The 27,301-nt window shown below is 42.8% G+C and overlaps 1 protein-coding gene across 1 annotated transcript in view; it reads right to left on the reverse strand.

Moving 5' to 3' along the window:
* LRP1B (LDL receptor related protein 1B) overlaps nucleotides 1-27,301 on the reverse strand; it is a 1,294,122-nt gene that overhangs the window by 812,343 nt on the left and 454,478 nt on the right. Inside the window, 1 exon segment of the mRNA XM_044303104.1 lies at nucleotides 14,667-14,829. Coding sequence (XP_044159039.1) covers nucleotides 14,667-14,829 — 163 coding nt within the window.

The raw sequence follows: 27,301 nt of genomic DNA on the forward strand, positions 1-27,301 counted from the left end.
ATATATATATATATATATATTTGGATAGAAACTGTTATTTTTGTATACATTTTAAATCTTTTCCTTGGTTCAAAGCTGAAACCTGACATATTTCCATACCCCATGGTACAAAAATTCTACTTATTTGATACTGTACTATACCTACCGCTGCTTTTGATTTTACAGGCCAAGGGCTTTGGAGGCTCTGCATTAGCATTGTTCACTGTAACTTCACCGGTTCCTATGGTCAGGTTATCCCTATCTCAACCATTAGAGACGTTGACAGCACTGTGAGCAATGCTATCCAGAACCATACGCCTATCATTCTCCATGGAGAGCCCGTTCCTTCACTACATTTCTAAAACAATGTCCTTTGCCTGGTGAAAATGACCACAGAACAAAGGAAAGCATTTGAGCATTTAACAGTGGTATGTCCAGTTCCCAAACAAGGACAGCCAAATAATATAGCTTGCATGTTGTTGTTTTTTAGAATTTTTTTACATATTTGCTCATCTCTATAAGCACTTTTTTTAAATTTTGTTCTGATAGATTTCTGGCAACTGGAGAAAGTTTGACGTCCCCATTATCCGTTTTGGCTCGGAATATCCACAGTTTTCTTGATTGTTAAGGATATGGGCCATGCTTTGTAGGAGCAGTTTCATGCAGAATGTATACTACATCCAAACAGGCAACAGTGGATTGAAATATCAGAAAAATTTTGGGAGGTGTGCCAGTTTACAAACTGTCTTGGGGCAGTAGACGGGAAACCCATATGTATTATTAAGCCCCAAGGCACTGTTTCTGAGTTTTTTAACTGCAATTTTTTTTTCTATTATATTAATGGCCATAGCTGATGCCCAGTACCGTTTTGTGGCAATAGATGTTGGGGCTTACGGCTGAACCAATGATTACATGGTCTTTAAAAATTCTGACATGGAGTGAAGGGTATACAATAGACAATTTGATTTCCCACCACCTCAACCTCTACCAGGTAGTGATGCTGGGCCCATGCCCTTTGTGTTGGTTGGTAATGGGGTGTTCCCGATGTGTGGCAATCTTATTAAACCTAATTCCAGCCACGGATTAAATCGGAACAAACGAGTATTTAACTACCACCTGACTATGGCGCGCAGAATGGTGGCTTGCACATTTGGCATTCTGGTAGCTAAATGGCGTATTTTCACCAAACCAATTCAATTGAAAATAGAAACTGTTGATGAGGTAGTAAAGGCAGCTGTCGTGTTACACAACTACCTCCTCATAAAAGAGCCGCTAAATGTCCAGGAGATTCCTGAAGACAGCAAGTTGGCCAGTATTGAAAGCTTTGGCCAACGGACTACTGTAGCAGTTTTTAAGATGAGAGACTCCTTTGCTAAATATTTCTGCTCCGATGCAGGAAGAGTGTCCTGGCAGGACCAAATGATTAAAATTGTTCTTTTTTTTTTTTATTCCATTTATATATATTATTGATGCAGTTTGTTTGCATAGTTATGTTGGAGGGTGGATACACTAGCATGTATTGTTTTTCAAAACCTGTTTTGTAAAATTAGCCTGTTTCATTATTTATTTATTTTTTTAAACATACATTGATTCTAGTTGCATATATTGATCTCCCCACACTGGAGGAACAACAAATACTTGTGTCGCTCTTCCAGCGCTGTGATAGTATGTCAGTACTCACTTCTACACACTACTGATTGTCAACATACTCTCCCCATGCTGGCAGAGCGACAAATACTTGTGTTGCTCTGCCAGCGCTAGGAAATTATGTCAGGCCTCTATGCTACACACTTTTGCTTGTCAACATATTCTCCCCACGCTGACGGATAGACAAATACTTTTTTCGCTCCGCCAGTGACGGGAAATTTTAAGTGTTCCAAAAGAACCCATTTTGGATCTACTTGTTTCAAAACCCCTTTTTAAAAAATACAAACACATAAATTATCAAATACAAATAACAGTTATTAAGAATAAATAACTTTTGATAAACTAAATATATAAAAAAAACACTTTTTTTAAAACATTTAAAATTGCCAAAATAAAGGCCTAGGGGAAGGAGAAGGGTGGGGGGGGGGTGTAGGAGAGCGCATGGTTTTGGGCCTCTCTGTCCTGTTGTTCTTCTGCCACTGTGGACAAATAAGTGCGTGTTGGGGGAAGTGCCACAGAGGGAGTATTTAAAGTGGAGGCTTGGGCAGGAGATGGAGTTGTGAAAGAGGTTGGAGGATAGTAATGAGGAGGAGAGGGAGAAAAGTGGTAAGAAAATAGCTTGGGGGTTTGGGACTGAGATGGGGTATGGGAAGTGGGATGGGGCTGCTGGGAAGGGGGATGGTGAGGTTGGGAAGGGGGATGGGTGTGGGATGGGGTATAGGTGTGGGATGGGGTATAGGTGTGGGATGGGGTATAGGTGTGGGATGGAGGATAGGTTTGGGATGGGGGATAGGTTTGGGATGGGGATAGGGCAGGGGCGGGGATAGGTGTGGGATGGGGGATAGGGCAGGGGTGGGGGATAGAGCTTGGGCAGGGAAAGGGATGTGGGGCGGTGTTGCACTTGCCACAAGACGCAGTCCACTAGTCTTCTGGCCTCAAACAGCTGGTTGGGCGTGAACTGTTCCATCACTGGGAGCAACAATATCAAATAGTGATGCACTGGACTAATTTGAAACGTCAACAACGCCCCCTCCTGAAGACGCCGCAAATTATCCTACTACTAGAATACACTATTTACTTATACTACCTGCAGTCCCTATGTACTTTTGCACAGGGAGTGCAGGTAGTATAAGTACAAAGTGGATGCTAGAAGTAGCAGTACCTAGGACAAATAATTCTATCATCCACTATGTACTTAAACTACCTGCAGTCCCTGTGCAAAAGTACATAGGGACTGCAGGTAGTATAGGGACATAGTGTATGCCAGGAGTAGTAGTAACTAGGGACTACTATTCCTAGCATCACCTATGTACTTATAACATACAACTTATAACATACAACTATATGCTGCTGTATTTTCTCCGTCCAAAATGAACGGATTGCTCTACAATCAGAATGCATTAGGATACATGTTAGTGTGAAAGTACCCTAATGCATTTTCAACATTTCAGATGATCAAATCTGATAGCTAGAACAAAGAAAAAAAGAAAGCATTTCAAAGGAAGGACTGTAAAATACACTGGGGTGTCAGGTGTCCAGTGGTTTTACACTCACTTTCAGTGTTATGCTATGAGGCACCACACTTTGTAGAGCTTCTGTATTTTATCCTGCTGCCTGCAGCCCCAGATCATGACCGGCCGGCTGGATGCCGAAGGAAGGCAATCAAAGTAGATGCAAATAATGGATCCTCATATGAGTGTTCATATACTTCACATTCTTTTATTCTGCTCCCAATAAATCGTCAGTTGGATGCCGGGGTCTGTGGCAGCTAAGGTTCTGAGCAGGTACCATCAATAAAGACCCGGAATCTGCCATACATGTATGATGGATTGCGGCAGGGGTTTAATAGTAGTTTCCATCTCCATGTTATCAGAATTTTTTGAGAATAGCACACTGACCCATTAATTTCTATGGGGCCTTGCACAGATGCGTATATTTTGCAGATCCATGTGGCTGTTCAGTAAATTATAGAAAATGTCCAATTCTTCTCTGTATTGCTGACAGCAACAGACGTTTATATTGATGGGTTCCAAACTTTAAAGTGGTTTTCCAGTTTAAAAATCAACTACCGAAGTTAGCCTCGACCTCGCGGATAACGAACGTCGGCTAATCGTAGCAGTACATTTTAATACTGTACGGAAATGGATCTTCAAACTGACTTTGGATGTACCATCCAAAGCTCGCTTCGCTCATCGCTAGATCTGTTGTTTTCGGACTAAAATATGGACACAGCAGTGTGTATGAAACCTCATTTTTTAGCTCTTTCTGGAATAAGTTTTTTCCCAGTCTAACATAGGCTATATTTCCATTTGTGCTGAAATCTCTGTCAGGAGCCTCCATTGTAGATTCTGCCATTTGACAGGAATAACACACATAACATACAGCACTATTTTCCTGGCAGGAAATTGATGGACACCATTATAGATTAAAAAGATCTGTAGGTCACCACCGTTGTCCTTTGTACGATTCCGTTGAAATAAAATGGTTCATCTAGTCCAGCCTATAACCCCATTGTGTTCATCCAGTTGACGGCAAAAAATCCATGAGATCGATGCCAATCACTCCATATTAGAGGAAACTGCTTCCCGAGCTTAAATCAGAATAGATCAGAAAAATGCCTCGGAGCAGCATCTCATTTCCAGACTTCTAGCACCTGTAACTTGTATTATTCAGAATTTCCAGAAAGGCTTCCAAACCCTTCTTGAACTTTTTCAGTAATTGCACCATATTGTGGCATAGAGTTCCATAGTCTCACTGCTCTCTCTGTAAAGAATCTCAACTATGTTGATGTTAAAACCATCTTTCCTCTAGACATAGAAAAAAAACATTTAGCAATAGTTAGAGGCCTGGGTATAAAAAGATCATTGTACTGTCCATTTATATATCTGCACATTGTAATTAGATTACCCTTAAAGGCGCCTTGAGGAAGCTGGCAGCCTGCCAGCATCTTTCCCTCACAGCGCCTGCGCCGAATGCTGAACGGTGCGAGATTTCACCAGAGCACAGGGCTGGCAGACAGATGCGAGCGCTGCCTGGCCCTGTCAATCAGGACATGGAGGGAGGTGACAAAGGTAGGAGAACAGAGCCTCTAGGAGCAGGAACAACGCCCCCCCCCCCCCCCGCTCCTAGAGGCTAAATAGCATATTATAAAAGTTAGATTTCTGGCATAACAGGGGCATAGATAAAAGTAGGAATAGGCTAGTTAGGTTTAGCTGACATTAGCACATCGCTAATGTCAGCTAGCTTAATAGGGTTAAATCTGGTGACAGAAACCCTTTAAAGGGGTTGTCTGAGTGTATAAAACTGATGATTTATCCTTAGGATAGGTCATTAGTACTGTATTTTTCGCCGTATAAAACGCACTTTTTCTCCCCCCAAAATGGGGGGAAAATGCCCCTGTTTCTTATACGGTGAATGCTGTCAGTTTTACATCGCAAGCTGCGATGTAAAGCGAGCGGAGACTCGGGGAGGGACTGGGAGGAGGAGCTGGGGCCGGCAATAGTGGCGGGGCGGTGCAGTCACTGTACTATAGCCCCGCCCCGCCGCTCCGGTATACTAATATAATATGTCATATTCAATTAATGGTTATTAAATATGCCCCTTTATGCCTAATAGTACCTTAAATCCTAAGCGCTTCAGTACAATGCAGGCTGGGCGGGCGGCAGCGTAACTCCCTGATGTCACGTGCCTGCGCCGCCTACTTTATGAATGAAGCAGGCGGCGCAGGCAAGTGACGTCAGTGAGTGACGCGCCGGCCGCCTGGCCGCCCCGGCCTGCCTGCCGGCATTGTACTGAAGCGCTTAGGATTTAAGGTACTATTAGGAATAAAGAGGCATATTTAATAACTACTAATTGAATAAGACATCTTATATTAGTATACTGGAGCGGCGGGGGATCTGTGGATGGCACAGTTATGGGCTGGGAGGGTCTGTGGATGACACATATATAACAGTGCCATACACAGACCCCCCTGTAACAGTGCCAGCCACAGATCCCCCCATAACAGTGTTCGTCATCCACAGATCCCCATAACAGTGTCTGTCATCCACAGATCCCCCCATAACAGTGTCCGTCATCCACAGATCCCCCATAACAGTGTCTGTCATCCACAGATCCCCCCATAACAGTGTCCGTCATCCACAGTTCCCCCATAACAGTGTCCATCATCCACAGTTCCCCCCATAACAGTGTCCGTCATCCACAGATCCCCCCATAACAGTGTCCGTCATCCACAGATCCCCCCATAACAGTGTCCGTCATCCACAGATCCGCAGTAATAGTGCCATCCACAGACCACCATTAGTTCCAAACCCACCAAACACACAGCACACCTTTTGGTTAAAAATATTTTTTTTCTTATTTTCCTCCCCAAAAACCTAGGTGCGTCTTATACGCCGGTGCGTCTTATACGGCGAAAAATACGGTATATGATTGCTGAGGTCAGACTCCCGGCCTCCCCTTACTCTGGAGATCAGCTATTTGAAGAAGCCACAGTGCTCCGGTTAGCGCCACAGCCTCTTCCTAAGCCAGTGACGTCATGTTCAGCAGCCACATGGCCTAGGCACAGCTCAGTCCAATTTAATTGAAAGGGGCTGATCTGCAATACCAAGCACAGCCACTATCCAATGGACAGCGCTGTGCTCGGTAAACTGAGAGAAGTTCTGCGGCCTCCTCAAACAGCTGATCGGTGGGGATGACAGGTGTCAGACCCTCACCAATCTGATATTGATGACCTATCATGAGGATTGGTCATCAGTTTCAGTATCTAAGAAAACCCCTTTAAGCCATCAAACTGAATAACCCCAAGTTTGAGAAGTCATTTTTGTACTGCAATCCACCCATTCCATAGTTTATGATCAAAGCTGTGGCGCAGATGTGAGCAAAGCGTTAAACAGGTGATCCCCTATAAAAACATAATGTTGTAATCTGCTTCTTTATTTTTTTTTTCTTCCCGGTGCAGTTCTCTTTTGACATCTACATGTATGAAAAACATTACAATTTAATTGCCATTACAGAACATATTGTAATTCTCTATTGGCAAGCGCTCCAGTGTGGAGATTCATGGTTTGAATCCATTGATTTTTTTTTATCATGTGCACCATGTTTTCCAAAGATGAATAAAAATATAATTACATGCATGAGGAAATGTACCTTTTGCCTAGAGATGAGCCAATCGCAGGCTCACAGCTTGAAGCTGCATGGGGCATTTTTAAAAAGAGCCATTAACTGCTGTTTTATTTCATCTGCTCAGCAGCAGGGTAATGATGATGCAGACAAAATTCACAATGCTGATGCTCTCCAGCAGATTTTTTTTATATTTTTTTCAGTTTAGTGATTTTTTACTAGAACTTGAAGAACCAATTAACAAAGCTCAAAAATAATACATCTATGTGTAAAAGATTATAGGTAAGGTAAGGATCATGGCAGGACATGGAGTCCCACTAGGGGTGCACAGAACCATCGCATGACTGTGTGCATGAACTTTAATAGTGACGTTGGGAGTCATGTGGTTGCCTTTGCAACTGTCTGTCGGAGTGGCTTTCACGCATCATGCAAATAGCTCACCCTTGTCTGATCCCAAATTCCCTGCTTCATCTTTGCAAAAACTGTTGGGGGATGCTTCTAATAGAGCATCATTGTAAGAACTCTTTTGATATCTGACTACTTTGTGCTCATGATTTATATGCCTTCACTGATAAAATTCAATCTCTCAGAGCTTTTTTCATGAACTAGAGAACTAGTGTAGAGGACTAGTGATGGTTTGCTCACCAAATATATGGGCTCTATCCATATATGTCATACATACCAAATCCATGTGACATTATATTGAAAACCGAGGTAAACTGCTCGGTAATAAGAACTAAGTGAAACAAAGGGGCAGTAACGTATTAAAACCTAACGTTTATTAGGACAATTAAGATCCCAGGACTGGGGAAAAAAAAAAAAACCCTACCAGACAAACAGTACAACGGCAGGGAACCTGGGTTAACAGGTCACCAGGTGATCAAGTCCACATTAAATATAACCTTTAAAACATGTATGTTAATTAAAATATAATCCCCACCTAAAAACAATTTTACAAATAACTGTTCAAAATAAAAGAAAAGTTTAAAATGATATTTGCAATAGTTATATACAGCAAAGAGCTTAAACAAAGAGGCACAGATGACTATATTATACCCAGCCCATCATTACTGACGGTAATAAAGGTATTGGATTGGCACCTCTGGATTCCCTGGTTCTGCCATAAAGATTACAGTTGGTCCCTGTTCATTCTGGCTTGGAAAGTGTCCATCTGGATCCAAGCTCAGGACGTAGTTTCTTCTGTCCCTCCTCTATCCCTGGACTACCCCTGCCTACAAGCAGAGTACCCACCCCGACAGGGGCAAACCCACTTCTTTCTTTATTTTGAATAGGTTATTTGTAAAAAAAGTTGTTTTTGTGTGGACATTATATTTGAATTCTCATTTATTAGGGTTTATTTACTTCAATTCTGTAATAGTTTCTCTATGCCAATGTAGTCATCTAATAACCAGTAATAAGTACAAATCTAATCTATCCAAAGCCAAGTACTTTGACCAGAAAAAATGTCCCTCTCTTTTCTCTCTATCTCTCTGATGCATCCAGTAAAAAAAAAAAAGCACTGATTTGCCCATCTCTACTTAAAATACTTGAAATCGTTTATTTTGTGAGGTCATCAGGACAATACCTGCGGCAGAGAAAGTTTTTGTATGTCATAGAAATTCATTGTGTAAATTGTCAAATGATTTTAGCAACAACTGCTGCTGCAATACAACAAAAATTGTCAAAAATATATCTACATTTATTGCTATATGATATTTTTTACATATTTGGTTGAGTTCTCCTATAAGCTATAAGGTTATTGTCATCGCCAGATCACTACTCAATGGTCCTCTTCTTTACCTCACCATTTACTTGATAAGCCTATAAAATCTTTTAGCAACTCTCCAATGCAGCCACCAAGCCCATCTGACCTAGTATGATCAATAACTGACGGTTTTGTTATATTCATATATTTCATATGTACTGTAATCTACTATAGATGTGTCCTGTCTTACATTGGCCCAAAATATCCCAAAAAGTATGGTATGAGATGTCAAACTTTTTTTAAGGAAAAAAAAACAAAACATAATTTGTGATATTGTGTCACAAGGTTTTGATCCTATATGTGTCTATGTGTGGACACCCAGTGGTTGTGTTATGAATTACAGCCTGTCATAGGATTTGCTAGTTTATAGTATGTATTGCATTAAGTGGAAAAAAATGAGAAACCAAATTTAAGCCAAATGAAGGGTGGACGCATCTGTAAATATATAAGGGGTGAGAGAAGGGAGAGGTTGTGTATGTAATGTAATGAATATATGCCACAAGCCAAGGAGGAGTGGAAAGGAGGATGGGGGTGGTGGTGGCTATGGCTGCAACAGTTATTCAAAGTGGCAATCCTCACACAGATGCCAACTAGTGCCAAACAATGACAGAGGGTGCACCCTTTCTTCCCTTGGGGCACACTTTGATGTTGGGGCTCCTACCTGATGGTAGTTGGCCTGGGTGCTATGAGTTTTGTATGGGTGTAAGGCAGGGGAATTAGATGATGTGGCCAGCAAATGGTACTGAAGTCAGTAATCAGGCCAGTTGTAGGAAATATATTTTTATCTTTACTAAAGTGCAGAATGGGAGCTGTAGTATATCCAATGGTATCAAACATAGTTACAAACAATTACCTGTGCAAATATTCCCTGATAGCAATGTATGAATACAAGAAAGGATGGAGGTTGTAGTACTTCTTTCCTCCTCTCTCTAAAGTCTCTCTGTACAATCTCAGGTTGGCAATAAGATTCTTGCAAACTTGTCTGTAATTCCTAACTGAGGATACAGGATTAGTGATGAGCGGCAGGGCCAATATTCAAATTCATGATATTTTGCGAATATTTTGTAGAATATTTGTCATATATTTGTCAATTCGCAAATCCGAAATTATATTCTTGACTGCGAAAATCGGCAATGTATTATTTGTGCAATGCGTGCGACAGGCAACTTTTCTATTGGTTGCTCGGGATGTTGCTAAGCCTTATCATTGGCCCACAAGCTGAGTGAAACAAATAAAAATAATATTTGTCATTACGGATATATAGCACTATATTCTGAATATTCGCAAATTCTCGAAATGCCGATCTTCGTGGAAAAAAAAAATTGCTTTACGAATATTCGCGCTGAACACTATACAGGATTAAGATACAACTGGCTAGGACTGTGTAAAATGTAGAAGAGTATATTAGCAACATCCCTCTCATTGTAATAAAGTATTTAACAGCCATGCAGATTCTGGACCTTCTAGTTCATTATTTCTCTTACTGGAGTACTGTAAAGTAGAGATAGCTTTCTTGATGCAAAGTTCCAAGGAGGGAGCTCATGTAGCTTCTCTTATTGCCTCAGCCAGAAATGTAACATTTTTTAATACAATTTCTATATAGTATGGTACCATAGACTTTTATAAGATTCATCAAGTTCCTCCAAACAACTGATTCCACTTGAGATTGCTCTTGATTACTACAGATCTTGAAAAAGGACACCTAGTGTTCGGCTTATCTTGTGTTGTTTGTGTATGTTTGCTTTATTCAAGCATTTGTTAACTTGAGGTACTACCTCTATGTTGAGATCATTAATTAGGTCTAAGAAGAAGTTCTTTATAAATATATCCTCAATCTTAAACTTTTTTTTCACAGCAATATCAGGCCAAATAAAATGATTCTTTTGAGCAGAATAAAGCATTCTTAAGACTTGAGAGGTTCACAAAGAAAGAGAAATTCCAGCCACACAGATAAAAGAATTTGCTCTGGAAAGAGAAGACCATCCACACATGCTGTGGGTTCCATAGTTACCTAATGCTTCATTACGGGTACTCTTACAATTTATAGAACAAGATTTATAGAAAGCTAGTAACATATACGTGAATGAAAAGATCGAACCAAACCTGGAATTCCTTGAACTTGAATTATTGGTGCATTCCTGGGATATTTGCACTTTAAAAGCATTTACGGTTAACCAGGAGTACGCTATGTACAAAGCAGAAGTGCATCTACCTTGACCGTGGTGCCTAATGCACATTAAACTTCAGACCAGCGCTGCTTTAGATGCTTGTGAAAATTTAGACATCAGGAAATAAAGTTTCTGATCCCTCACATGACTACATGTAGAGGTTCATTTGCTCTTCAAACACCATGGAAATTGAACCAACTCACTGTGCTATAAACTAGAGATGAGTGATTTGATTTATTAGAATTGAAATTTGTCATAATTTTTTAAAAAATATATATAATTCAGTAGGATAACAATTTCTTCAGATTAGCTTGGGTATAATGTGTGGGGGGAGAGAGCAATATTAATTTGTACCAGAATCTAATTTCTTCAGACTGAAAAAAAAATTGGGAAAATTCGCTCATCTCTACTGATCTACTCATCTCTCTAGTGTTCCCAGTTTTATATACTGTTTGCAAAGAAAGAAGACTGCTGTAGTATGCTGTCACTAGAGATCAGAAAATCAATTCTAGACAATTCAAATTCAACCCAAATTGAATAAAAATTCAAGTTAAGTATGAATGTTAATTTTTGGTGATTCAATTTGGGAGAGAGAAAGAGAGAGCGAGAAAAATTAACAAAAAAAATAAAAAATAAATAGAGAGAATAGAGAGAGGGAGGCCTCGGTGTGCCATACACAAATTTTCAGGCCACTTGGAGTATTTTCAATTTGCAGCTCAGCATTTACGTCAGTAGAGTTGGGTCACAATATCAGATACAAACGATGGACAGGTGTAACAGTGTTTCTGGAAGAAAGAAGCCAAGTTTTTCTAATCCTGTGAAAATCTTTTACTTCCCAACATATGTCATTAGAAATAAGCCTTTACAATGGTAAAAAAAATGTGTTCCAGGATAACATAGGTCTAATTTGAGCTCACATATGTGAGAGGAGGATCTAGGGATATTGGCTGATTGCCCAGATGTTTGATTCCTGAAAGGGGTTGCTTCTGATAAAACATTTGCACAGTCAAAGCAACAGACAAATTAAACAGGCAACTGGAAAGTAACTCCTCATAAGACTTTAGCACTGCTCTCAGCCTTGTTGTGTGACAGCAGTATGAAAACTACCATCAAGGCATGCTGGAGAGGTAGCGTCGAAACAGCTGAGAAGTCACTGTAATGCATATCATATGGGTCTTCTGATGAGCACCACTAGCGGTTAACAGCTATCATAGAGTAATGCCAAACAGTTCATCCATATTTGGCAAGAATCATGCATCCATTGGCTGTTGTGGGTGGAAGTGACCTGGTACATGCAGCTAACTGAATAATTTGGGTTTGCCCTTATAGGAGAACAAAGTATCTTTTCTTTAATTTTAAGAAAAAGGTTAAGATGATGTTAAACAGACATTTCAATTGTTAACATGTATCTATGCAAATAATAGATCAGGGATGGCCAACCTGAGGCTCTCCAGCTGTTGCAAAACTACAACCCAGCAAGCCCACACTGCCTACAGCTATCAATTTACAGCAGGGCATAGTGGGAGTTGTAGTTTTACAACAGATGGAGAGCTGCAGGTTGGCCATGCCTGGAATAGATGATACATTAGAGAATAGGCATCTGACCAATGGAACCACTACCTATTGCCAGAACAGAGGATCTCAGTGCCCTGCCTTTCAACATCAGCACATATGAGGGGGGATTAATTGCAGAAAGTGATGATTGGTCAAGCATGCTTCCTTTAAATTCAGTCATATAGCTTCATGGTGAGAGCAATTGGTATTTCCCTCCCGTACAATATAGGATGGCAGAATGCATACTTGATTGACACCCTATACATTTCCTCCCCAATAGAAACATGCTTGTGGAAACCGATAGGGGACTGGAGGTACACCATTAAAAATTACTGTGGGATCACCAGTGTTCAGATCCCCACCAATATAACTTGGACCCATTTTCGTGACAATTAGTTTCCATAAAGTTTCTATTTAGAAAATCTAAACAATGTAATAGTATATTAATGACTGATAATATACAGATAGGAGATAGAGTAAACTGGTATACTTTGAAAAATAATTGCAGTCATAGAGCATCAATTCAAGGCCACCATCTGTTACATTCGGCAATATGGCTCCATTGAAGGATTACGGATAGGACTTTCTGTGCAGAGTTGTACTTCCAAGCTGTTCTTGTCAGCATTAAACCCATTGCAATGATGCATTTTAAAATCAATCAGACTAAGTAAAGACTGACAAAAGTTCACATATGGATGACAAGCTGTTTCTACCATAAATATTTTTAAATTTTTGAGATAAAGGCTTTTACTTAGTATCGTTGTTTGCAAATTGTTACATGAACCCTGTGATGACAAAGTCATGATATATCTGATAATTAATTGTGGAATTAATTTGAAAAAAACTTTTGAAAAGGTTTTCAGATGCCGTCAATGCTTTCATTTTGAACATATGTTGATGTTTTCTTTGCAGCTCTCCGGCTGCGTCCTGTACTGAAAACTCTTTTTGAAAAGATTTACTAGTCTTACATTTAGCAAAGAAGGGGGTGATCCCCAGCATTTAAAGGAATTTCTTATTTACACTATTTAAGCCAATACATATATACAATTACAAGCAATGTTTTGACCCATAATTCAAGCCAGGTCCAATCACAAGAGGTAAGAAATTTATCATAGTGGTTAATGCTGGATGATAAATTTGGTGAACACTTTTATCTAACTTTTTACCACCTGTTGTTTATTTTGCACCAAAATGTTGGTGCAATTTTGTGACAAATTAGAGAATATTAGACCATGGCCCTTTACAATATGCCACATCCACTTTCCTGCTAAACCACAACCCCTTGTTAAGCGAGACACAGCACATTTGCTTTTATAAATATGTCTAAAACTTGATGTAACATTTTGTGGCAGAAAGTTTTTGAGCTATTATACACATATTAGTAATAGTTGGCCATTGTTTCTAAAAACCCTTGGGCTTTCCAGATATCTGGTGTCTGAATATTATGACAAAGGATAAGGGTCATGATTCTGTATTATAGGGGTTACTTTGTCAAATATTTTAAAGTAGGGCCCACATTTTACTTTCAACTTTTCAAATAATACCCTGAAATGCCCCAATTGGCCTAAAATGTTATGTATGACACTCTTAGGTCTCCTAGGATTAATATTTTTGTGCAAATCAAGTCATCAAAAATTGACCTTCAATTATTGCAAAATTCGGTTTAAATCTGATTAGTTAAGAATCTCTAATTCTAATATAATGGATTGATCTCTCTGGCCAGCGGTCATACGCTGTGGCCAAGGAAGAGATTGAATAAAACACACCTCTTATTCACTGTAGAGGACATGCTATTACACAGATAACCCATTGATTTCTATGGAAAATGTGTAAGGCTGGGTTCAGACCTGAGCGTTTTACAGCGGGTTCCTACGTGCTGTAAAACGCTCAACAGGCAAGAACCAATGATTCCCTATGGGAATAGTTCTCACCTGAGCGTTTTACAGCGCGTACGATCGCGCTGTAAAACTCCCGAAGCCCCAAGAAGTACAGGAGCTTCTTTGGGGCGTCTTGTCGCGGGTTCCAGTACATAGACTTCAGCGGGAACGCGCGACAATGGGCGTTCGTTTGTCTCTGTATGCGCGATTGCAAACGTCCGTACAATCGCGCATACAGAGCGTACGTTCAGTACGCTCAGGTCTGAACCCAGCCTAAAGCTTCCCTTTTTCTCTGAAGGCATTGCATAGAAATTAAATCCTGCTGCTAGGTTCCCCCACAGGTTAAGTCTGATCAATGTCGCAGCACTCAGGTATCCTGTGATCAGCTTCTGATTGGTTACCTCCTTTAGTTAGGATCATCAATGTTCTTCAGTCACTGCTCATACACCCCATCACACCTCGCATTTATTACACTACTATTACATTTGAAACTTTCTTGCCCCTACACATATGCTTGGATTAAAAAGAAAACACATTTTTAAATAATCCTACCCTGCGACTGGATCCAGCGCAATGGCTTTTGAATTGTGGAGATCAAGATCTATCAAGGTGATGCATACAGTTCCATTACGATTACATGTAAAAATTTTGTCGTTGCCATGATCCACAAAGTAAAAATTTCCAGTCAGCCAGTCCACTGCCATTTGCTGAACATCTGTAAAGAAGAAATAAAATGCAAATATTAGTACAGAAGAAGACATGCATTACAAGTAGTTTTTGTTGCCTTTTTAAACTAAACACTGTGGTGATACCTAAAGGGAAACTATTGCTTTTAACATGTAGTCCATGCTTCTAGTAATATTAGAAATAGCAGGTGGAGCTGATAAGAGTATTATAAGAGAGTGGGAAAAATTCTGTATAACTTGTATCTTATTCCAATCCCCACTTTTCTTGTGCTTCAGTCGGTCCAGTGGGTGGACCTAATCAGTGATTTATATCCATTTCGGTATGCATGCTAACACAGAAAACACTTCCAAATGAGACCCCCCTTCCACAATGGACTCCAGTCGTAAGACTAGAAAGGGTTGAGATTTTAATCTATTTAAAGTTATGCTATACTTTTACTACAAAACTATATATCAAACTGTTCTGTTCCTCCTGTACTGTAACATGGTGTAAGGTTTGATGCTATCTATCTGTCTATCTATTCTATCTATCTATTTATCTATCTAACAAAAACTATCCTAGCAACCACACCTGGGAATGTTCACCATGACCACGATATGGAACCTTTCTTGTGGATTGTTGTGTCAATCCATCATGAATGTTTTTAACTAATCATGTATTTCTAATAAACATGATATATTTTATTAACCTTTGATAGTATAGTGCATTGATTTTGAACATAGGGCTATGTAATTTGCATGCACCAGCTTTTTCTAGTTCGTGTTATGTCCCCAATTTTGATAGGGGTCTCAATACAAGTGGAGGACAGGTTCTATATTCTAACCATCACTACTTAACCTTTATCTGCTATTGTAAGACGCTGTAGTGATGTAAACATATGACTTATTCTTCTTAACAAAGAATCAGATAAGTTAAAAAAAAATTCCACTGGCATCACTTTGTCACACAGATATATAGTTAATATGGTTGAAAAAAACCAAAACACAAGTCTGCCTAGGCCAACCTATAATCTAATATATTGATCCATGGAAACACAAAAACCCCTAAGAGGTGGTTTCAATAAATGGCCTATATTAGAGGAAAACATTTATTCCAACTGAAAAGCAGCAGCCTACACTAGCCTTACAGACCAGCTATGGTGAAAATTGGAAACACAGAGTCTGGGGATACTCCCTGTCCCTCAATAACTCATTTTGTAGGTGGAGATATGGACAAACTTATTTAAAAAGTTGCAAAATTATTCGTGGCTTGCGAATCCAAGATGGTGCCAGCTGCTTCTACCAAGGTTGGTAAATGCATTCTTTTGCCCTCCGACGGAGATAGAGAGGCTGAGGAGCCCCAGGGCCGCAACACTCCCCTTTATTTCAGCACTACTTAAAACAAGCTGTCTGTAAATCTTTAGAACCGGTACTAACTGAGATAGCCTACTTCCATCAAGACATTCGTAACATCAGAGGTCAAGTAGACACCTTAGAAAACACACAGGCCTCAGTGCTAGAGTTCCAAACAGCTACGTCATGCTGTTTTCAAACTGCCAAACTAACCTAAGTGATCTGCACAAAGCCATGGAAGACCAAGAAAATAGGGGGCACTGCAACAACCTGTGCTTCAGGGGGATCCATAAATCGGTGGCCCCAGGGGATATCTTGTTAGTAATCAGCACCATCTGCAAATCTCTACTGGGCCCCGACTACTGGTCTGAGATACATAATACTGGAGACAGCCCACAGAGCCCTGTGCCCTTCTCCCAAACGTGATCTGTAGGTTCTTTAACTTTCAAGACAAGGCTGCGGTTCTAAATACAGCTAGGGATAATATGGACTTGTCCTATGACGATAACTGCATATCTATATATAAAGAATTGGGAAATGTTCCAGGATCTGTTCAGGCTTAGATCCGTTAACCTTCCCCACTTTTTCATAATTTGGAAGGGAAAAGCTACTTGTGTTTCTAATACTCCCCTGCCTCACCTACCTCCAACAGGTGCTCCCCATTCCTGTTCCCAAATCTTATTACAATATTTTAAAGAAGAAGTTTACAACCTTTATTTGGGGTGGTAAAAGGCCCAAACGCTCCTATAACTCACTTTCCTGGCCCAAACAAAGGGGAGGAATTGTACTTCTGGACCCGAGCTGTATGGCAGGGGGGTGCTTATGTTGGTGGACTGCTTGACATCCCCCCATACATAAATACTGGGTCACTATGGAGCAGGAATTGGTGGGATCCCCGTTCTGCTTTTTTCTACTTGGGAGTGCCACTCCTTCAACACTGCACATGGCATTTAGCCCCATGATTTGAGCAATTATAAGTGCATGGAAGTGGTTTCAATCCTCACATTGCACTGTCCCCTTTCTCTCTCCCTTATTACTTTTGCAAGATGTACTACATTAAACTCCCAATGCTCTCTGAGAAGACATCCCAAATCCGCACTGTTCATCTTCTTTCCCCCTCATTAACCTATTTGACAACAATTAGTGCTTGGTTCCAATGACATGACCTCACTTCTCCAACTACAAAGCTTCTCCTTGCCACCTACCGTACGTATATCTTTTTTTACACTATTTCCTACTCTATGTGGCTAAGGGAAACATAGTGCGTTTGTTTGTCTGGTATGAAGCACTTATCAACTGCCCCGCAACCTCTACTAGAAAAATGTTACCACTATACAGTAGACTTAGTTCATCGACCTCACTGATCAAACCTGCTTTCCTTAGACATTGGGAATGCAATTTGTCCTGAGAGTTCCTCTTCACAGAACAGGCAACCTTACCTCACACAAGTTATCCCATTGTGTCCGTATACAAGAAAACAGCTACAAATTGACTGAATGATATAAAACCCCAGACAAAACATGTCTCTATTCTGCCTCTGCCTCAGACACATGCTGGAGATGCTTGAAATAGAGTGTCATCTTCTTTCATAACTTGTGAGAGTGTCCTCTGTGAAAGCTTGGTGGTAAGAGTTTTTCACAAAAGCAATCAAGTCTGCGGCACTGGGGTCCAGGTATCCACTACTAAGGCTCTTCTGGGTCTATATGACCCAGAAGATGAACACAAGCCCTTGTTTTTATTTAAACAACTAATCATAGCAGCACACCTTCTTATAAAGAAATATTGGGCACTAATTAATTTTGTATCTTTTTTTAGGAATGAGCAAAGTGAGCTTCGGATCCTAGATCCAAAGTCGCTTCACTCAAAACTTTGTTTTAATGCTGTATTGAGATCTGATATGGAGACAGGTACCAGTTGGTACTGAAGCCGACTTCAGATACCTGTTTTAAAATGTTTTTCAAGTTTAATAATCAAATGTTGAAGTTATTCAGCCAAGTCCCTTGAGACTTTGGTGATAACTAGTGTTGGGCGGCACATCATGGTGTTCGGCCGAATACCGCGTGTGCTCGAGCACGATGCTAGACTCTCCGCCCATCACGTTTGTTGCCTGCTATGCAGCCAATAAACATGCAGGTAAGTACTGCCATTCACTGTAATGCCGTAGCCATGTTGGCTGCTAGCATTACAGTGATTGGCTGGCCAGAATGCTTGATCGGGTGCTTTATAGCACCCGATGACATGTGTTCGTCTGCACTAAATTGCTAAAACTTGTTAGAGACCCAAAAGTCCTTTTAAGGACTATAGTTGTATCTAGCAGCAATATATATTTTTAGCCCCCAACCTGCGCTAAATAGCTTGCAATTGTTTGGCCACTACAGACAGCGACATTATCTGCGCTACATCTCCTGTCTAACGTGTGCGCAGCCTAAAAATATCTAAGACATCCAGTGTACTTTATCCTTAGAAGGTGCCCACTGCGGACAGTTACATTACCTGCGCTACATCTCCTGTATGACATTTGTGTATCCGAAATATCAGTAACATTCAGTCTACCTGCGCTCCTGTGTAACGTGTGCGAGGACAGCAGTACAGAATTGGAGGGATCCGCAGCACCACAACAGGCTGGAAGAGGCAGTGGGGTGGCAAAAGGGAGAAAGCGGTCCACACCAAACAGGTCCGCAACTGTTCCCCGGAGCACCCCCTTGCGGCAATCTCCCTTGCCAAGGGGTAGGTTTTCCGCAGTCTGCCACGTTTTTGTCACGGAATGTGTACAGGTAACAAGGCAAAACAACATGCATAAATGTCTCGCTGGATCCAAAAGCTAAGGAACGAAAGGGAGACCCCTGTAGAAGACCTGGCACTTTCCCTGGCTGCTCAGCCTATGCATAGATCCGAATGGTGGAGGTATGCATATCCACGAACCTTGACTATAAAGCCCTGAGCACCCTACAATAGTGAGGGGACACGACCACCGGCTCCCTACACCAGACACGGAGGGAGTCAGGGTCACCTGGGATCCAGCAAACAGAAAATAACAGATAACAGTGTAACACTTAACTTTGTGGAGGAGAGGAGAACCAGATGGGCAAGCACACATACTCCAGGAAGAAATATAAGCCGCCCAGAAAAGCATTCTGGGGAAGAATTTAAAGGGAAACAATTAGTCCAACACATAACAGCTGAGAGACGCTAATGAGAGGAGGAGCTGAATACCACAACACAGAACTCAAGGGGGAGGTTCTGAAAGGCCTCTGTCAGAGCTTCTCAGCTGTCTGGTTGTGACAGTACCCCTCCCTCTACGAGTGGACTCCGGACACTCAGAACCCACCTTCTCAGGATGGGACCTATGGAAAGCCTTGATGAGACGAGAGGCTTTAATGTCCGTCACTGAGACCCACATCCTCTCCTCAGGACCATACCCCTCCCAGTGAACAAGGTACTGAAGAGAACCGCGGACAAGACGAGAATCCACAATCCTAGAGACCTGAAATTCAAGATTCCCATCAACCATAATCGGAGGAGGAGGCAAAGGCGAGGGTACAATGGGTTGAACATAAGGTTTCAATAAGGACTTATGAAAAACATTATGGATCTTCCAAGTCAGAGGAAGATCAAGACGGTATGCAACAGGATTGATGACAGACAGGATTTTGTAAGGCCCAATAAACCTAGGACCCAACTTCCAGGAGGGAACCTTCAATTTGATATTCTTGGTAGACAACCACACCAGATCACCAACATTCAGGTCCGGACCATGCACACGTCTCTTATCAGCCACACGCTTATATCTCTCACTCATGCTCTTTAGATTATCTTGAATCTTTTGCCAAATAGATGACAAAGACGAGGAGAATCTGTCCTCATCAGGTAAACCAGAAGACCCCTCTCCCGAGAAAGTCCCAAACTGTGGATGAAACCCATATGCACCAAAAAATGGTGACTTATCAGAGGACTCCTGACGACGGTTATTTAAAGCAAACTCAGCAAGGGACAAAAAAGAACACCAATCCTCTTGATTCTCTGCCACAAAACAGCGCAGATATGTCTCCAGATTCTGATTGACGCGCTCTGTCTGGCCATTCGACTGCGGGTGGAAAGCAGAAGAGAATGACAACCGAACCCCCAAGCGAGAACAGAAAGCCTTCCAGAATCTGGAAACAAACTGCGTGCCCCTATCAGAGACTATGTCTGAAGGAATACCGTGCAATTTGACAATGTGATCAACAAATGCCTGCGCCAGCGTCTTAGCATTGGGCAAACCAGGAAAAGGGATGAAATGCACCATTTTGCTAAAACGGTCCACCACCACCAGAATCACAGTCTTCCCCGAGGAACGAGGCAGGTCCGTGATAAAGTCCATGGACAGATGTGTCCAAGGACGGGAAGGAATGGGTAAGGGAAGGAGAGGACCTGATGGCCGTGAATGAGGGACTTTGGCACGAGCGCAAGTCTCGCAGGCTGCCACAAAACCCTCAACCGACTTACGAAGCGCAGGCCACCAGAATCTCCGAGCGATGAGATCCAGTGTGGCTCTTACCCCCGGGTGCCCAGCAAGGACCGTATCGTGGTGTTCTTTAAAAATTTTGTGTCTTAAAGCGAGAGGCACAAACAACCTCCCAGGAGGACAAAGATCAGGAGCCTCTGACTGGGCTGCCTGCACCTCTGCCTCCAATTCAGGAAAAAGAGCAGAGACCACCACACCTTCAGCCAAAATGGGACCCGGGTCTTCAAAATTCCCGCCTCCCGGAAAACAACGTGACAGGGCATCTGCCTTCACATTCTTAACTCCAGGGCGGAACGTGACAACAAAATTAAACCTAGAAAAGAACAACGACCATCTGGCCTGTCTCGGGTTCAGACGCTTGGCTGACTCCAAGTAGGCCAGATTTTTATGGTCAGTAAATACGGTAATAGGGTGTCTGGCTCCCTCTAGCCAATGGCGCCATTCCTCAAAAGCCAACTTGATGGCCAACAATTCCCTATCTCCCACATCGTAATTTCTCTCTGCGGAGGAGAGTTTTCTTGAGAAAAAGGCACACGGTCGCCAATTGGCAGGAGAGGAACCCTGAGACAAGACCGCCCCCACACCCACCTCAGAAGCATCAACCTCAACTATGAAGGGTAACGAAACATCAGGTTGCACCAAGATGGGAGCGGAAGCAAAACTCTCCTTGATATCAGAAAAAGCCTTACGCGCCTCTACTGACCAAGAAGAAAAATCTACCCCCTTTCTGGTCATATCAGTGAGTGGTTTAACAATAGAAGAATAATTCAAAATGAACTTCCTGTAATAATTGGCAAAGCCCAAAAAACGCATCAGCGCCTTTTGATTCTCAGGAAGCTCCCACTCAAGCACAGCGCGGACCTTCTCTGGGTCCATGCGAAAACCAGAAGCGGAGAGAAGAAACCCCAGAAATTGAATTTCTGGAACCGCAAACACACATTTTTCCAGTTTCGCATATAATTTATTCTCCCGCAGGATGAGCAAGACCTGACGTAAATGTTCCTTATGAGTTTTGAAATCGGGAGAAAAAATCAAAATGTCATCCAAATACACCAATACAAATTTTCCCATCAAATGATAAAAAATGCTGTTCACGAAATGCTGGAAAACGGCTGGGGCATTCATCAAACCAAAAGGCATAACCAAGTTTTCAAAATGGCCCTCAGGGGTATTGAAGGCCGTCTTCCATTCGTCCCCTTCTCTGACCCTGACCAGGTTGTATGCCCCTCTTAAATCTAATTTGGAAAAGACTTTAGCCCCAACAATCTGGTTAAACAGGTCCGGGATCAGAGGAAGCGGATAAGGGTCACGAATAGTGATACTGTTCAGCTCCCTGAAATCCAGACAAGGTCTTAAAGAACCATCTTTTTTCTTAACAAAGAAAAAACCAGCAGCAACAGGTGACTTCGAGGGTCGTATGTGTCCTTTTCTCAGACTCTCAGAGATATAAGCACGCATAGCGATCCTCTCAGGTTGGGAAAGATTGTATAAACGAGATTTAGGCAGCTTGGCGTCTGGGATGAGATTAATAGGGCAATCGTACTCCCTGTGCGGGGGCAAATCCGGAACTCCTCTCTCAGAGAAGACATCCGAAAATTCAGAGAGAAAAGATGGTATAGTCTTAGTAGCAACCTCAGAAACAGATGTCATGAGGCAATTCTCTCTGCAAAAGTCACTCCAACCATTTATTTGCTTCGCTTGCCAATCAATGGTGGGGTTATGCTTAGTGAGCCAGGGCAGCCCCAACACCAGCGGGGTGGGCAAACCGCTAAGGACGAAACATGACACATCCTCAACATGAGCATCACTCACAATTAAACGGATATTGTGAACTATGCCCTTTAATGATTTCTGAGAAAGTGGAGCGGAATCGATAGCAAATACAGGAATATCCTTTCTCAAAGCGCACACCTGGAAACCATGAGTTATCGCAAAGTGATTATCAATGAGATTGACCGCTGCTCCACTATCCACAAAAATCTCACAAAAAATGTTCTTGCTCTCTAGCGCCACCCTAGCCGGCAGGACAAAACGGGAACTACAAGCAAACAGAAAATCTTCAATCTCCGCCTCAATCCTGCCAATAGAAACAGACGGAACATTTTTCAAAGATTTTTTCCTCTTTGTTTCTTTATTATACCCAGAGAACTGCCTGAATCTCCTAGAGGGACAAATATTTGCCAAATGATTAATACCTCCACAACAAAAACAAACCCTCCCATGCGGGCTGAATCTTCTATTGTCAGAAGCAATCAACCCCAGCTGCATGGGCTCCTGCTCAGAAGGGGCTGACAGCGACTGAGACCCCTGCGCAGAGAATGGGACCGCTGCACAGTCCTGTGACCGAGTATGACAGGAAGGAGAGATCTCTCCTCTCTCTCTAAGACGCCTGTCAATACGAATGGCCTGAGACATAGCAGAGTCCAAAGAAATAGGCCTTTCATGAAAGGCAAATGCATCTTTCAATCCCTCTGAAAGACCATGGCAAAATTGACTTCGGAGTGCAGCATCATTCCAACCAGTATCAGCTTCCCAACTCCGAAATTCTGAGCAGTATATTTCTGCGGATTGTTTACCCTGGCATAAGAGACGTAGTCTAGACTCCGCCAGAGCAATACGATCCGGATCATCATATATCTGACCCAGGGCTAAAAAGAATTCATCCACTGAACGGAGGGGCCGTGCCCCCTCCGGCAGCGAAAAGGCCCAGGACTGAGCGTTACCCCTGAGCAGCGATATAATGATCCCCACCCTCCGTTCCTCATCACCAGAAGAATGGGGAAGAAGGCGAAAATGGAGTTTGCAAGCCTCTCTAAAACGCACAAAATTCTCACTACCCCCGGAGAACGTATCCGGGAGCGAGATCTTAGGCTCAGAACAAGCTCCATGAACGCAAGCTGAACCAGTCACTTGAAGCTGAGAAAAAGTCTTACGGAGGTCAGCTACCTCCAATGAAAGACCCTGGAAGCGTTCAGCCAAAAGTGAAACCGGATCCATGCTTAAGACGGTTTTGGGCGGCTTATAATGTCACGGAATGTGTACAGGTAACAAGGCAAAACAACATGCATAAATGTCTCGCTGGATCCAAAAGCTAAGGAACGAAAGGGAGACCCCTGTAGAAGACCTGGCACTTTCCCTGGCTGCTCAGCCTATGCATAGATCCGAATGGTGGAGGTATGCATATCCACGAACCTTGACTATAAAGCCCTGAGCACCCTACAATAGTGAGGGGACACGACCACCGGCTCCCTACACCAGACACGGAGGGAGTCAGGGTCATCTGGGATCCAGCAAACAGAAAATAACAGATAACAGTGTAACACTTAACTTTGTGGAGGAGAGGAGAACCAGATGGGCAAGCACACATACTCCAGGAAGAAATATAAGCCGCCCAGAAAAGCATTCTGGGGAAGAATTTAAAGGGAAACAATTAGTCCAACACATAACAGCTGAGAGACGCTAATGAGAGGAGGAGCTGAATACCACAACACAGAACTCAAGGGGGAGGTTCTGAAAGGCCTCTGTCAGAGCTTCTCAGCTGTCTGGTTGTGACAGTTTTTGAGGAAAGTGCGGACGATAAAAGAAATGTCAATTGCAACCTGTGCCGTACCAAAATGAGCAGGGGCGTGAACACTAGCAACCTCACAACCACCAGCATAAACTGCCACATGGCATCAAAGCATCCTAATAGGTGGGCCGAACGCAACGCCTGGGTCCAAAATCAGTGTCTGCAGGTCACACCACTGCCTCCTCTTCCCCTGTGTTACGTGCTGGCCTATCCCCTGTACAAGACGCAGGCCTGGATGCCTCCCGCCATGTACTTGGACCTTCGCAAGCACCATCAGCTAGCACCTCCACTTCTGTGTCCCAGCGTACCATACAGATGTATATACCCCAGGCCTTTGAACGAAAGCGCAAATACCTAGCCACCCACACACAGGCCATAGCACTAAATGCGCACCTTTCCAAATTGCTGGCCCTGAAATTGTTGCCATTTAGGCTTGTGGACACTGAAGCTTTTCGTAGACTGATGGTGGCAGCTGTCCCGCAGTACTTTGTCCCCAGCCGCCAACGCAGTTATTGGGAACGTCCACTTAACGACTGACACATGGACAAGTGCTTTTGGCCAGGGAAGCTACATTTCCCTGATGGCACACTGGGTGAACGTTGGGGAGGCCGGGAGCGAGTCGTACCCTGGGATGGCACAGGTGCTACCGAAGCCAAGGATTGCGGGCCCTACTTCTATAAGGGTTTCTGCCACCACCTACATTAGTGGCTACAACCCCCCCTTGTCCTCCCTTGCCTCCTTCTCCACTTCCACCTCTGAGTTATCCTTGCAGCAACAGTCAGACATCAGTCAGTAGCTGGAAGCAGTGTAGCAGCACTGCAGTGGGGAAGCGACAATAGGCCATGCTTAAACCCCAGAGCTGTGGCAGGGGATAAGAGACCAGACTAAGCTGTCGCTCTTGCTACTCAACCTACAACCAGACATGGTTGTGTATGATAATGGCCGTGACTTGGTGGCGGCTTTAGAGCTCGGCAAGCTCACACACATACCATGCCTAGCCCACGCATTCAACCTAGTGTTTCAGCGGCTTCTGAAAACCTACCTCAATTTGCCTGAGCTACTGATGAAGGTGCGCTGCGTGTGTGCCCATTTCCGCAACTCATCAACAGCTTCCGCCGGTCTGTCAACGCTGCAGAAGAGCTGGAAATTGCCATCTCACCGACTGTTGTGCGACATTAGAACACGCTAGACCTCCATGTTCCACATGTTGGCCAAGCTTTGTGAGCAGCAGAGGGCATTAGTGGAATACTAGGTACAACATGGTCATCGCCTTTCCAGTCAGCTTCCGCTCTTCACAAGCGATGAGTGGGCAACTTTGAGGAATCAACACAGACGGTGAGCGGCGATAATGCTACCAGACATTCAACTTCTGTGTCTACTCAAACGCTCGCTGCTCACAATTAAGGACAACGCTTTGCATGCGGAAGAGGTGAAAATCGGGGAAGAAAGTACACAGGGTGATAGCCAGACCACCGTCAGTTCGTCTTCTCAGTGCGAATTGGATGATGAGGAGCAGCAGACGGTTGCCTCCAATACAGAGTGTAGTGCCATTATAAGTTTTATTCCATCTGTTCAGCCTGGATAGGTAGAAGAGTAGTATTGGTCGAGCACCAAAGTGCTTGGGTGCTCTGGGGCTCGGGCCGAACAACTTGTGATGCTCGGGTGCTCTACCGAGTACCTGAGCACAATGGAAGTCAATGGGAGAACCCGAGTATTAAACCCCTGTTCTGAAGAGGGAAGGGTGTCTGGTTCATACGAAAAGGTCCGAAATTGATGGAAACACGACTGAAATGGTTTGTAAACAGCATGCGGAGGATGTTTGGATGGCTCTTGGACTCCCAGGTTGCTGCTAGGAATGATGTTGTCCGAGTAGTAAGCCACTTTTACAGACTGACAATAATATGCACCAAACCAAAGATAAAATTGATTTTAGAGGAAAAATTGTTAGGAAACATTCTTTCCTATATATTTACTTGTATATAAAGTGCAAGTGCTACCAAAAATTACAAAGAAGAGGCACTCCGATACACCTGTATATCACATAAAGGAGGGCCTCATTCACATTGTGGTACAATTGTTCAGGTAGTGGGACTCCTACACTCATAAAGCCTATGCACTAAGTGAAAGGGCTTCCAGAAATTACAAGAAACTGGCACTCCAATACACCCTTTATTGCACATAAAGGAGGGCATCATAAACCCTTGAAAAATAATGATTGATGGCCTGCTGGTCAATTAACCCTCCCAAAAATTATATGTGAGGGCCTGCAAGTGAGCTGACCCTGTAAAAGATTGTAGGTGAGGGCCCACTGGTGAGCTGACCCTATGAAAGATGGTAGGTGAGGGCCTTCTGGTAAGCTGACCCTCTAAAATATTATATGCGAGGGCCTGTATGTGAGCTGACCCTGTAAAAGTTTGAAGGTGAGGGCCTGCAGGTGAGCTGACCCTGTAACATTGTAGGTGAGGGCCTGCTGATTAGCTGACCCTCTAAAATATTATATGCAAGGGCCTGCAGGTGAGCTAACCCTGTTAAAGATTGTAGGTGAGGGCCTGCTGGTGAGCTCACCCTGTAAAATATTGTAGGTGAGGGCCTGAAGGTGAGCTGACCCTGTAAAAGATTTGTGATTAGAATATTCACGATCAACACTAGTCACTGTCAAAAGCGGACACCGTCTATTGAAAAACTACACTGTATGGCACAGATATTTTTTGGGTGTGCACACTTTACACAGGAGATGTGGCGCAGCTAATGTCACTGTCCGCAGCGGACACCATCTACGGAAAAAGTACACTGGATGTCACAGATATTTTTTGCATGCGCACACTTTACACTGGAGATGTGGCGCAGCTAATGTCACTGTCCGCAGCATACACAGTCTATGGAAAAAGGACACTGGATGTCACAGATATTTTTTGGATGCGCACAATTTACACAGGAGATGTGGCGCAGCTAATTTCGCTGTCTGCAGCGGCCTAACTATTGCAAGCTATTTAGAGCAAGATGCATTAAAAAAAGATATTGCTGCCCCACACAACAGTCCTTCAAAGGACTTTTGAGTCTGTGAACTTTTAGCAATTTATCGCAGGTTGCGCTAAAA

This window comes from Bufo gargarizans, chromosome 8 (assembly GCF_014858855.1).
Source record: "Bufo gargarizans isolate SCDJY-AF-19 chromosome 8, ASM1485885v1, whole genome shotgun sequence".
NCBI classification, from domain to species: Eukaryota; Metazoa; Chordata; class Amphibia; order Anura; family Bufonidae; genus Bufo; species Bufo gargarizans.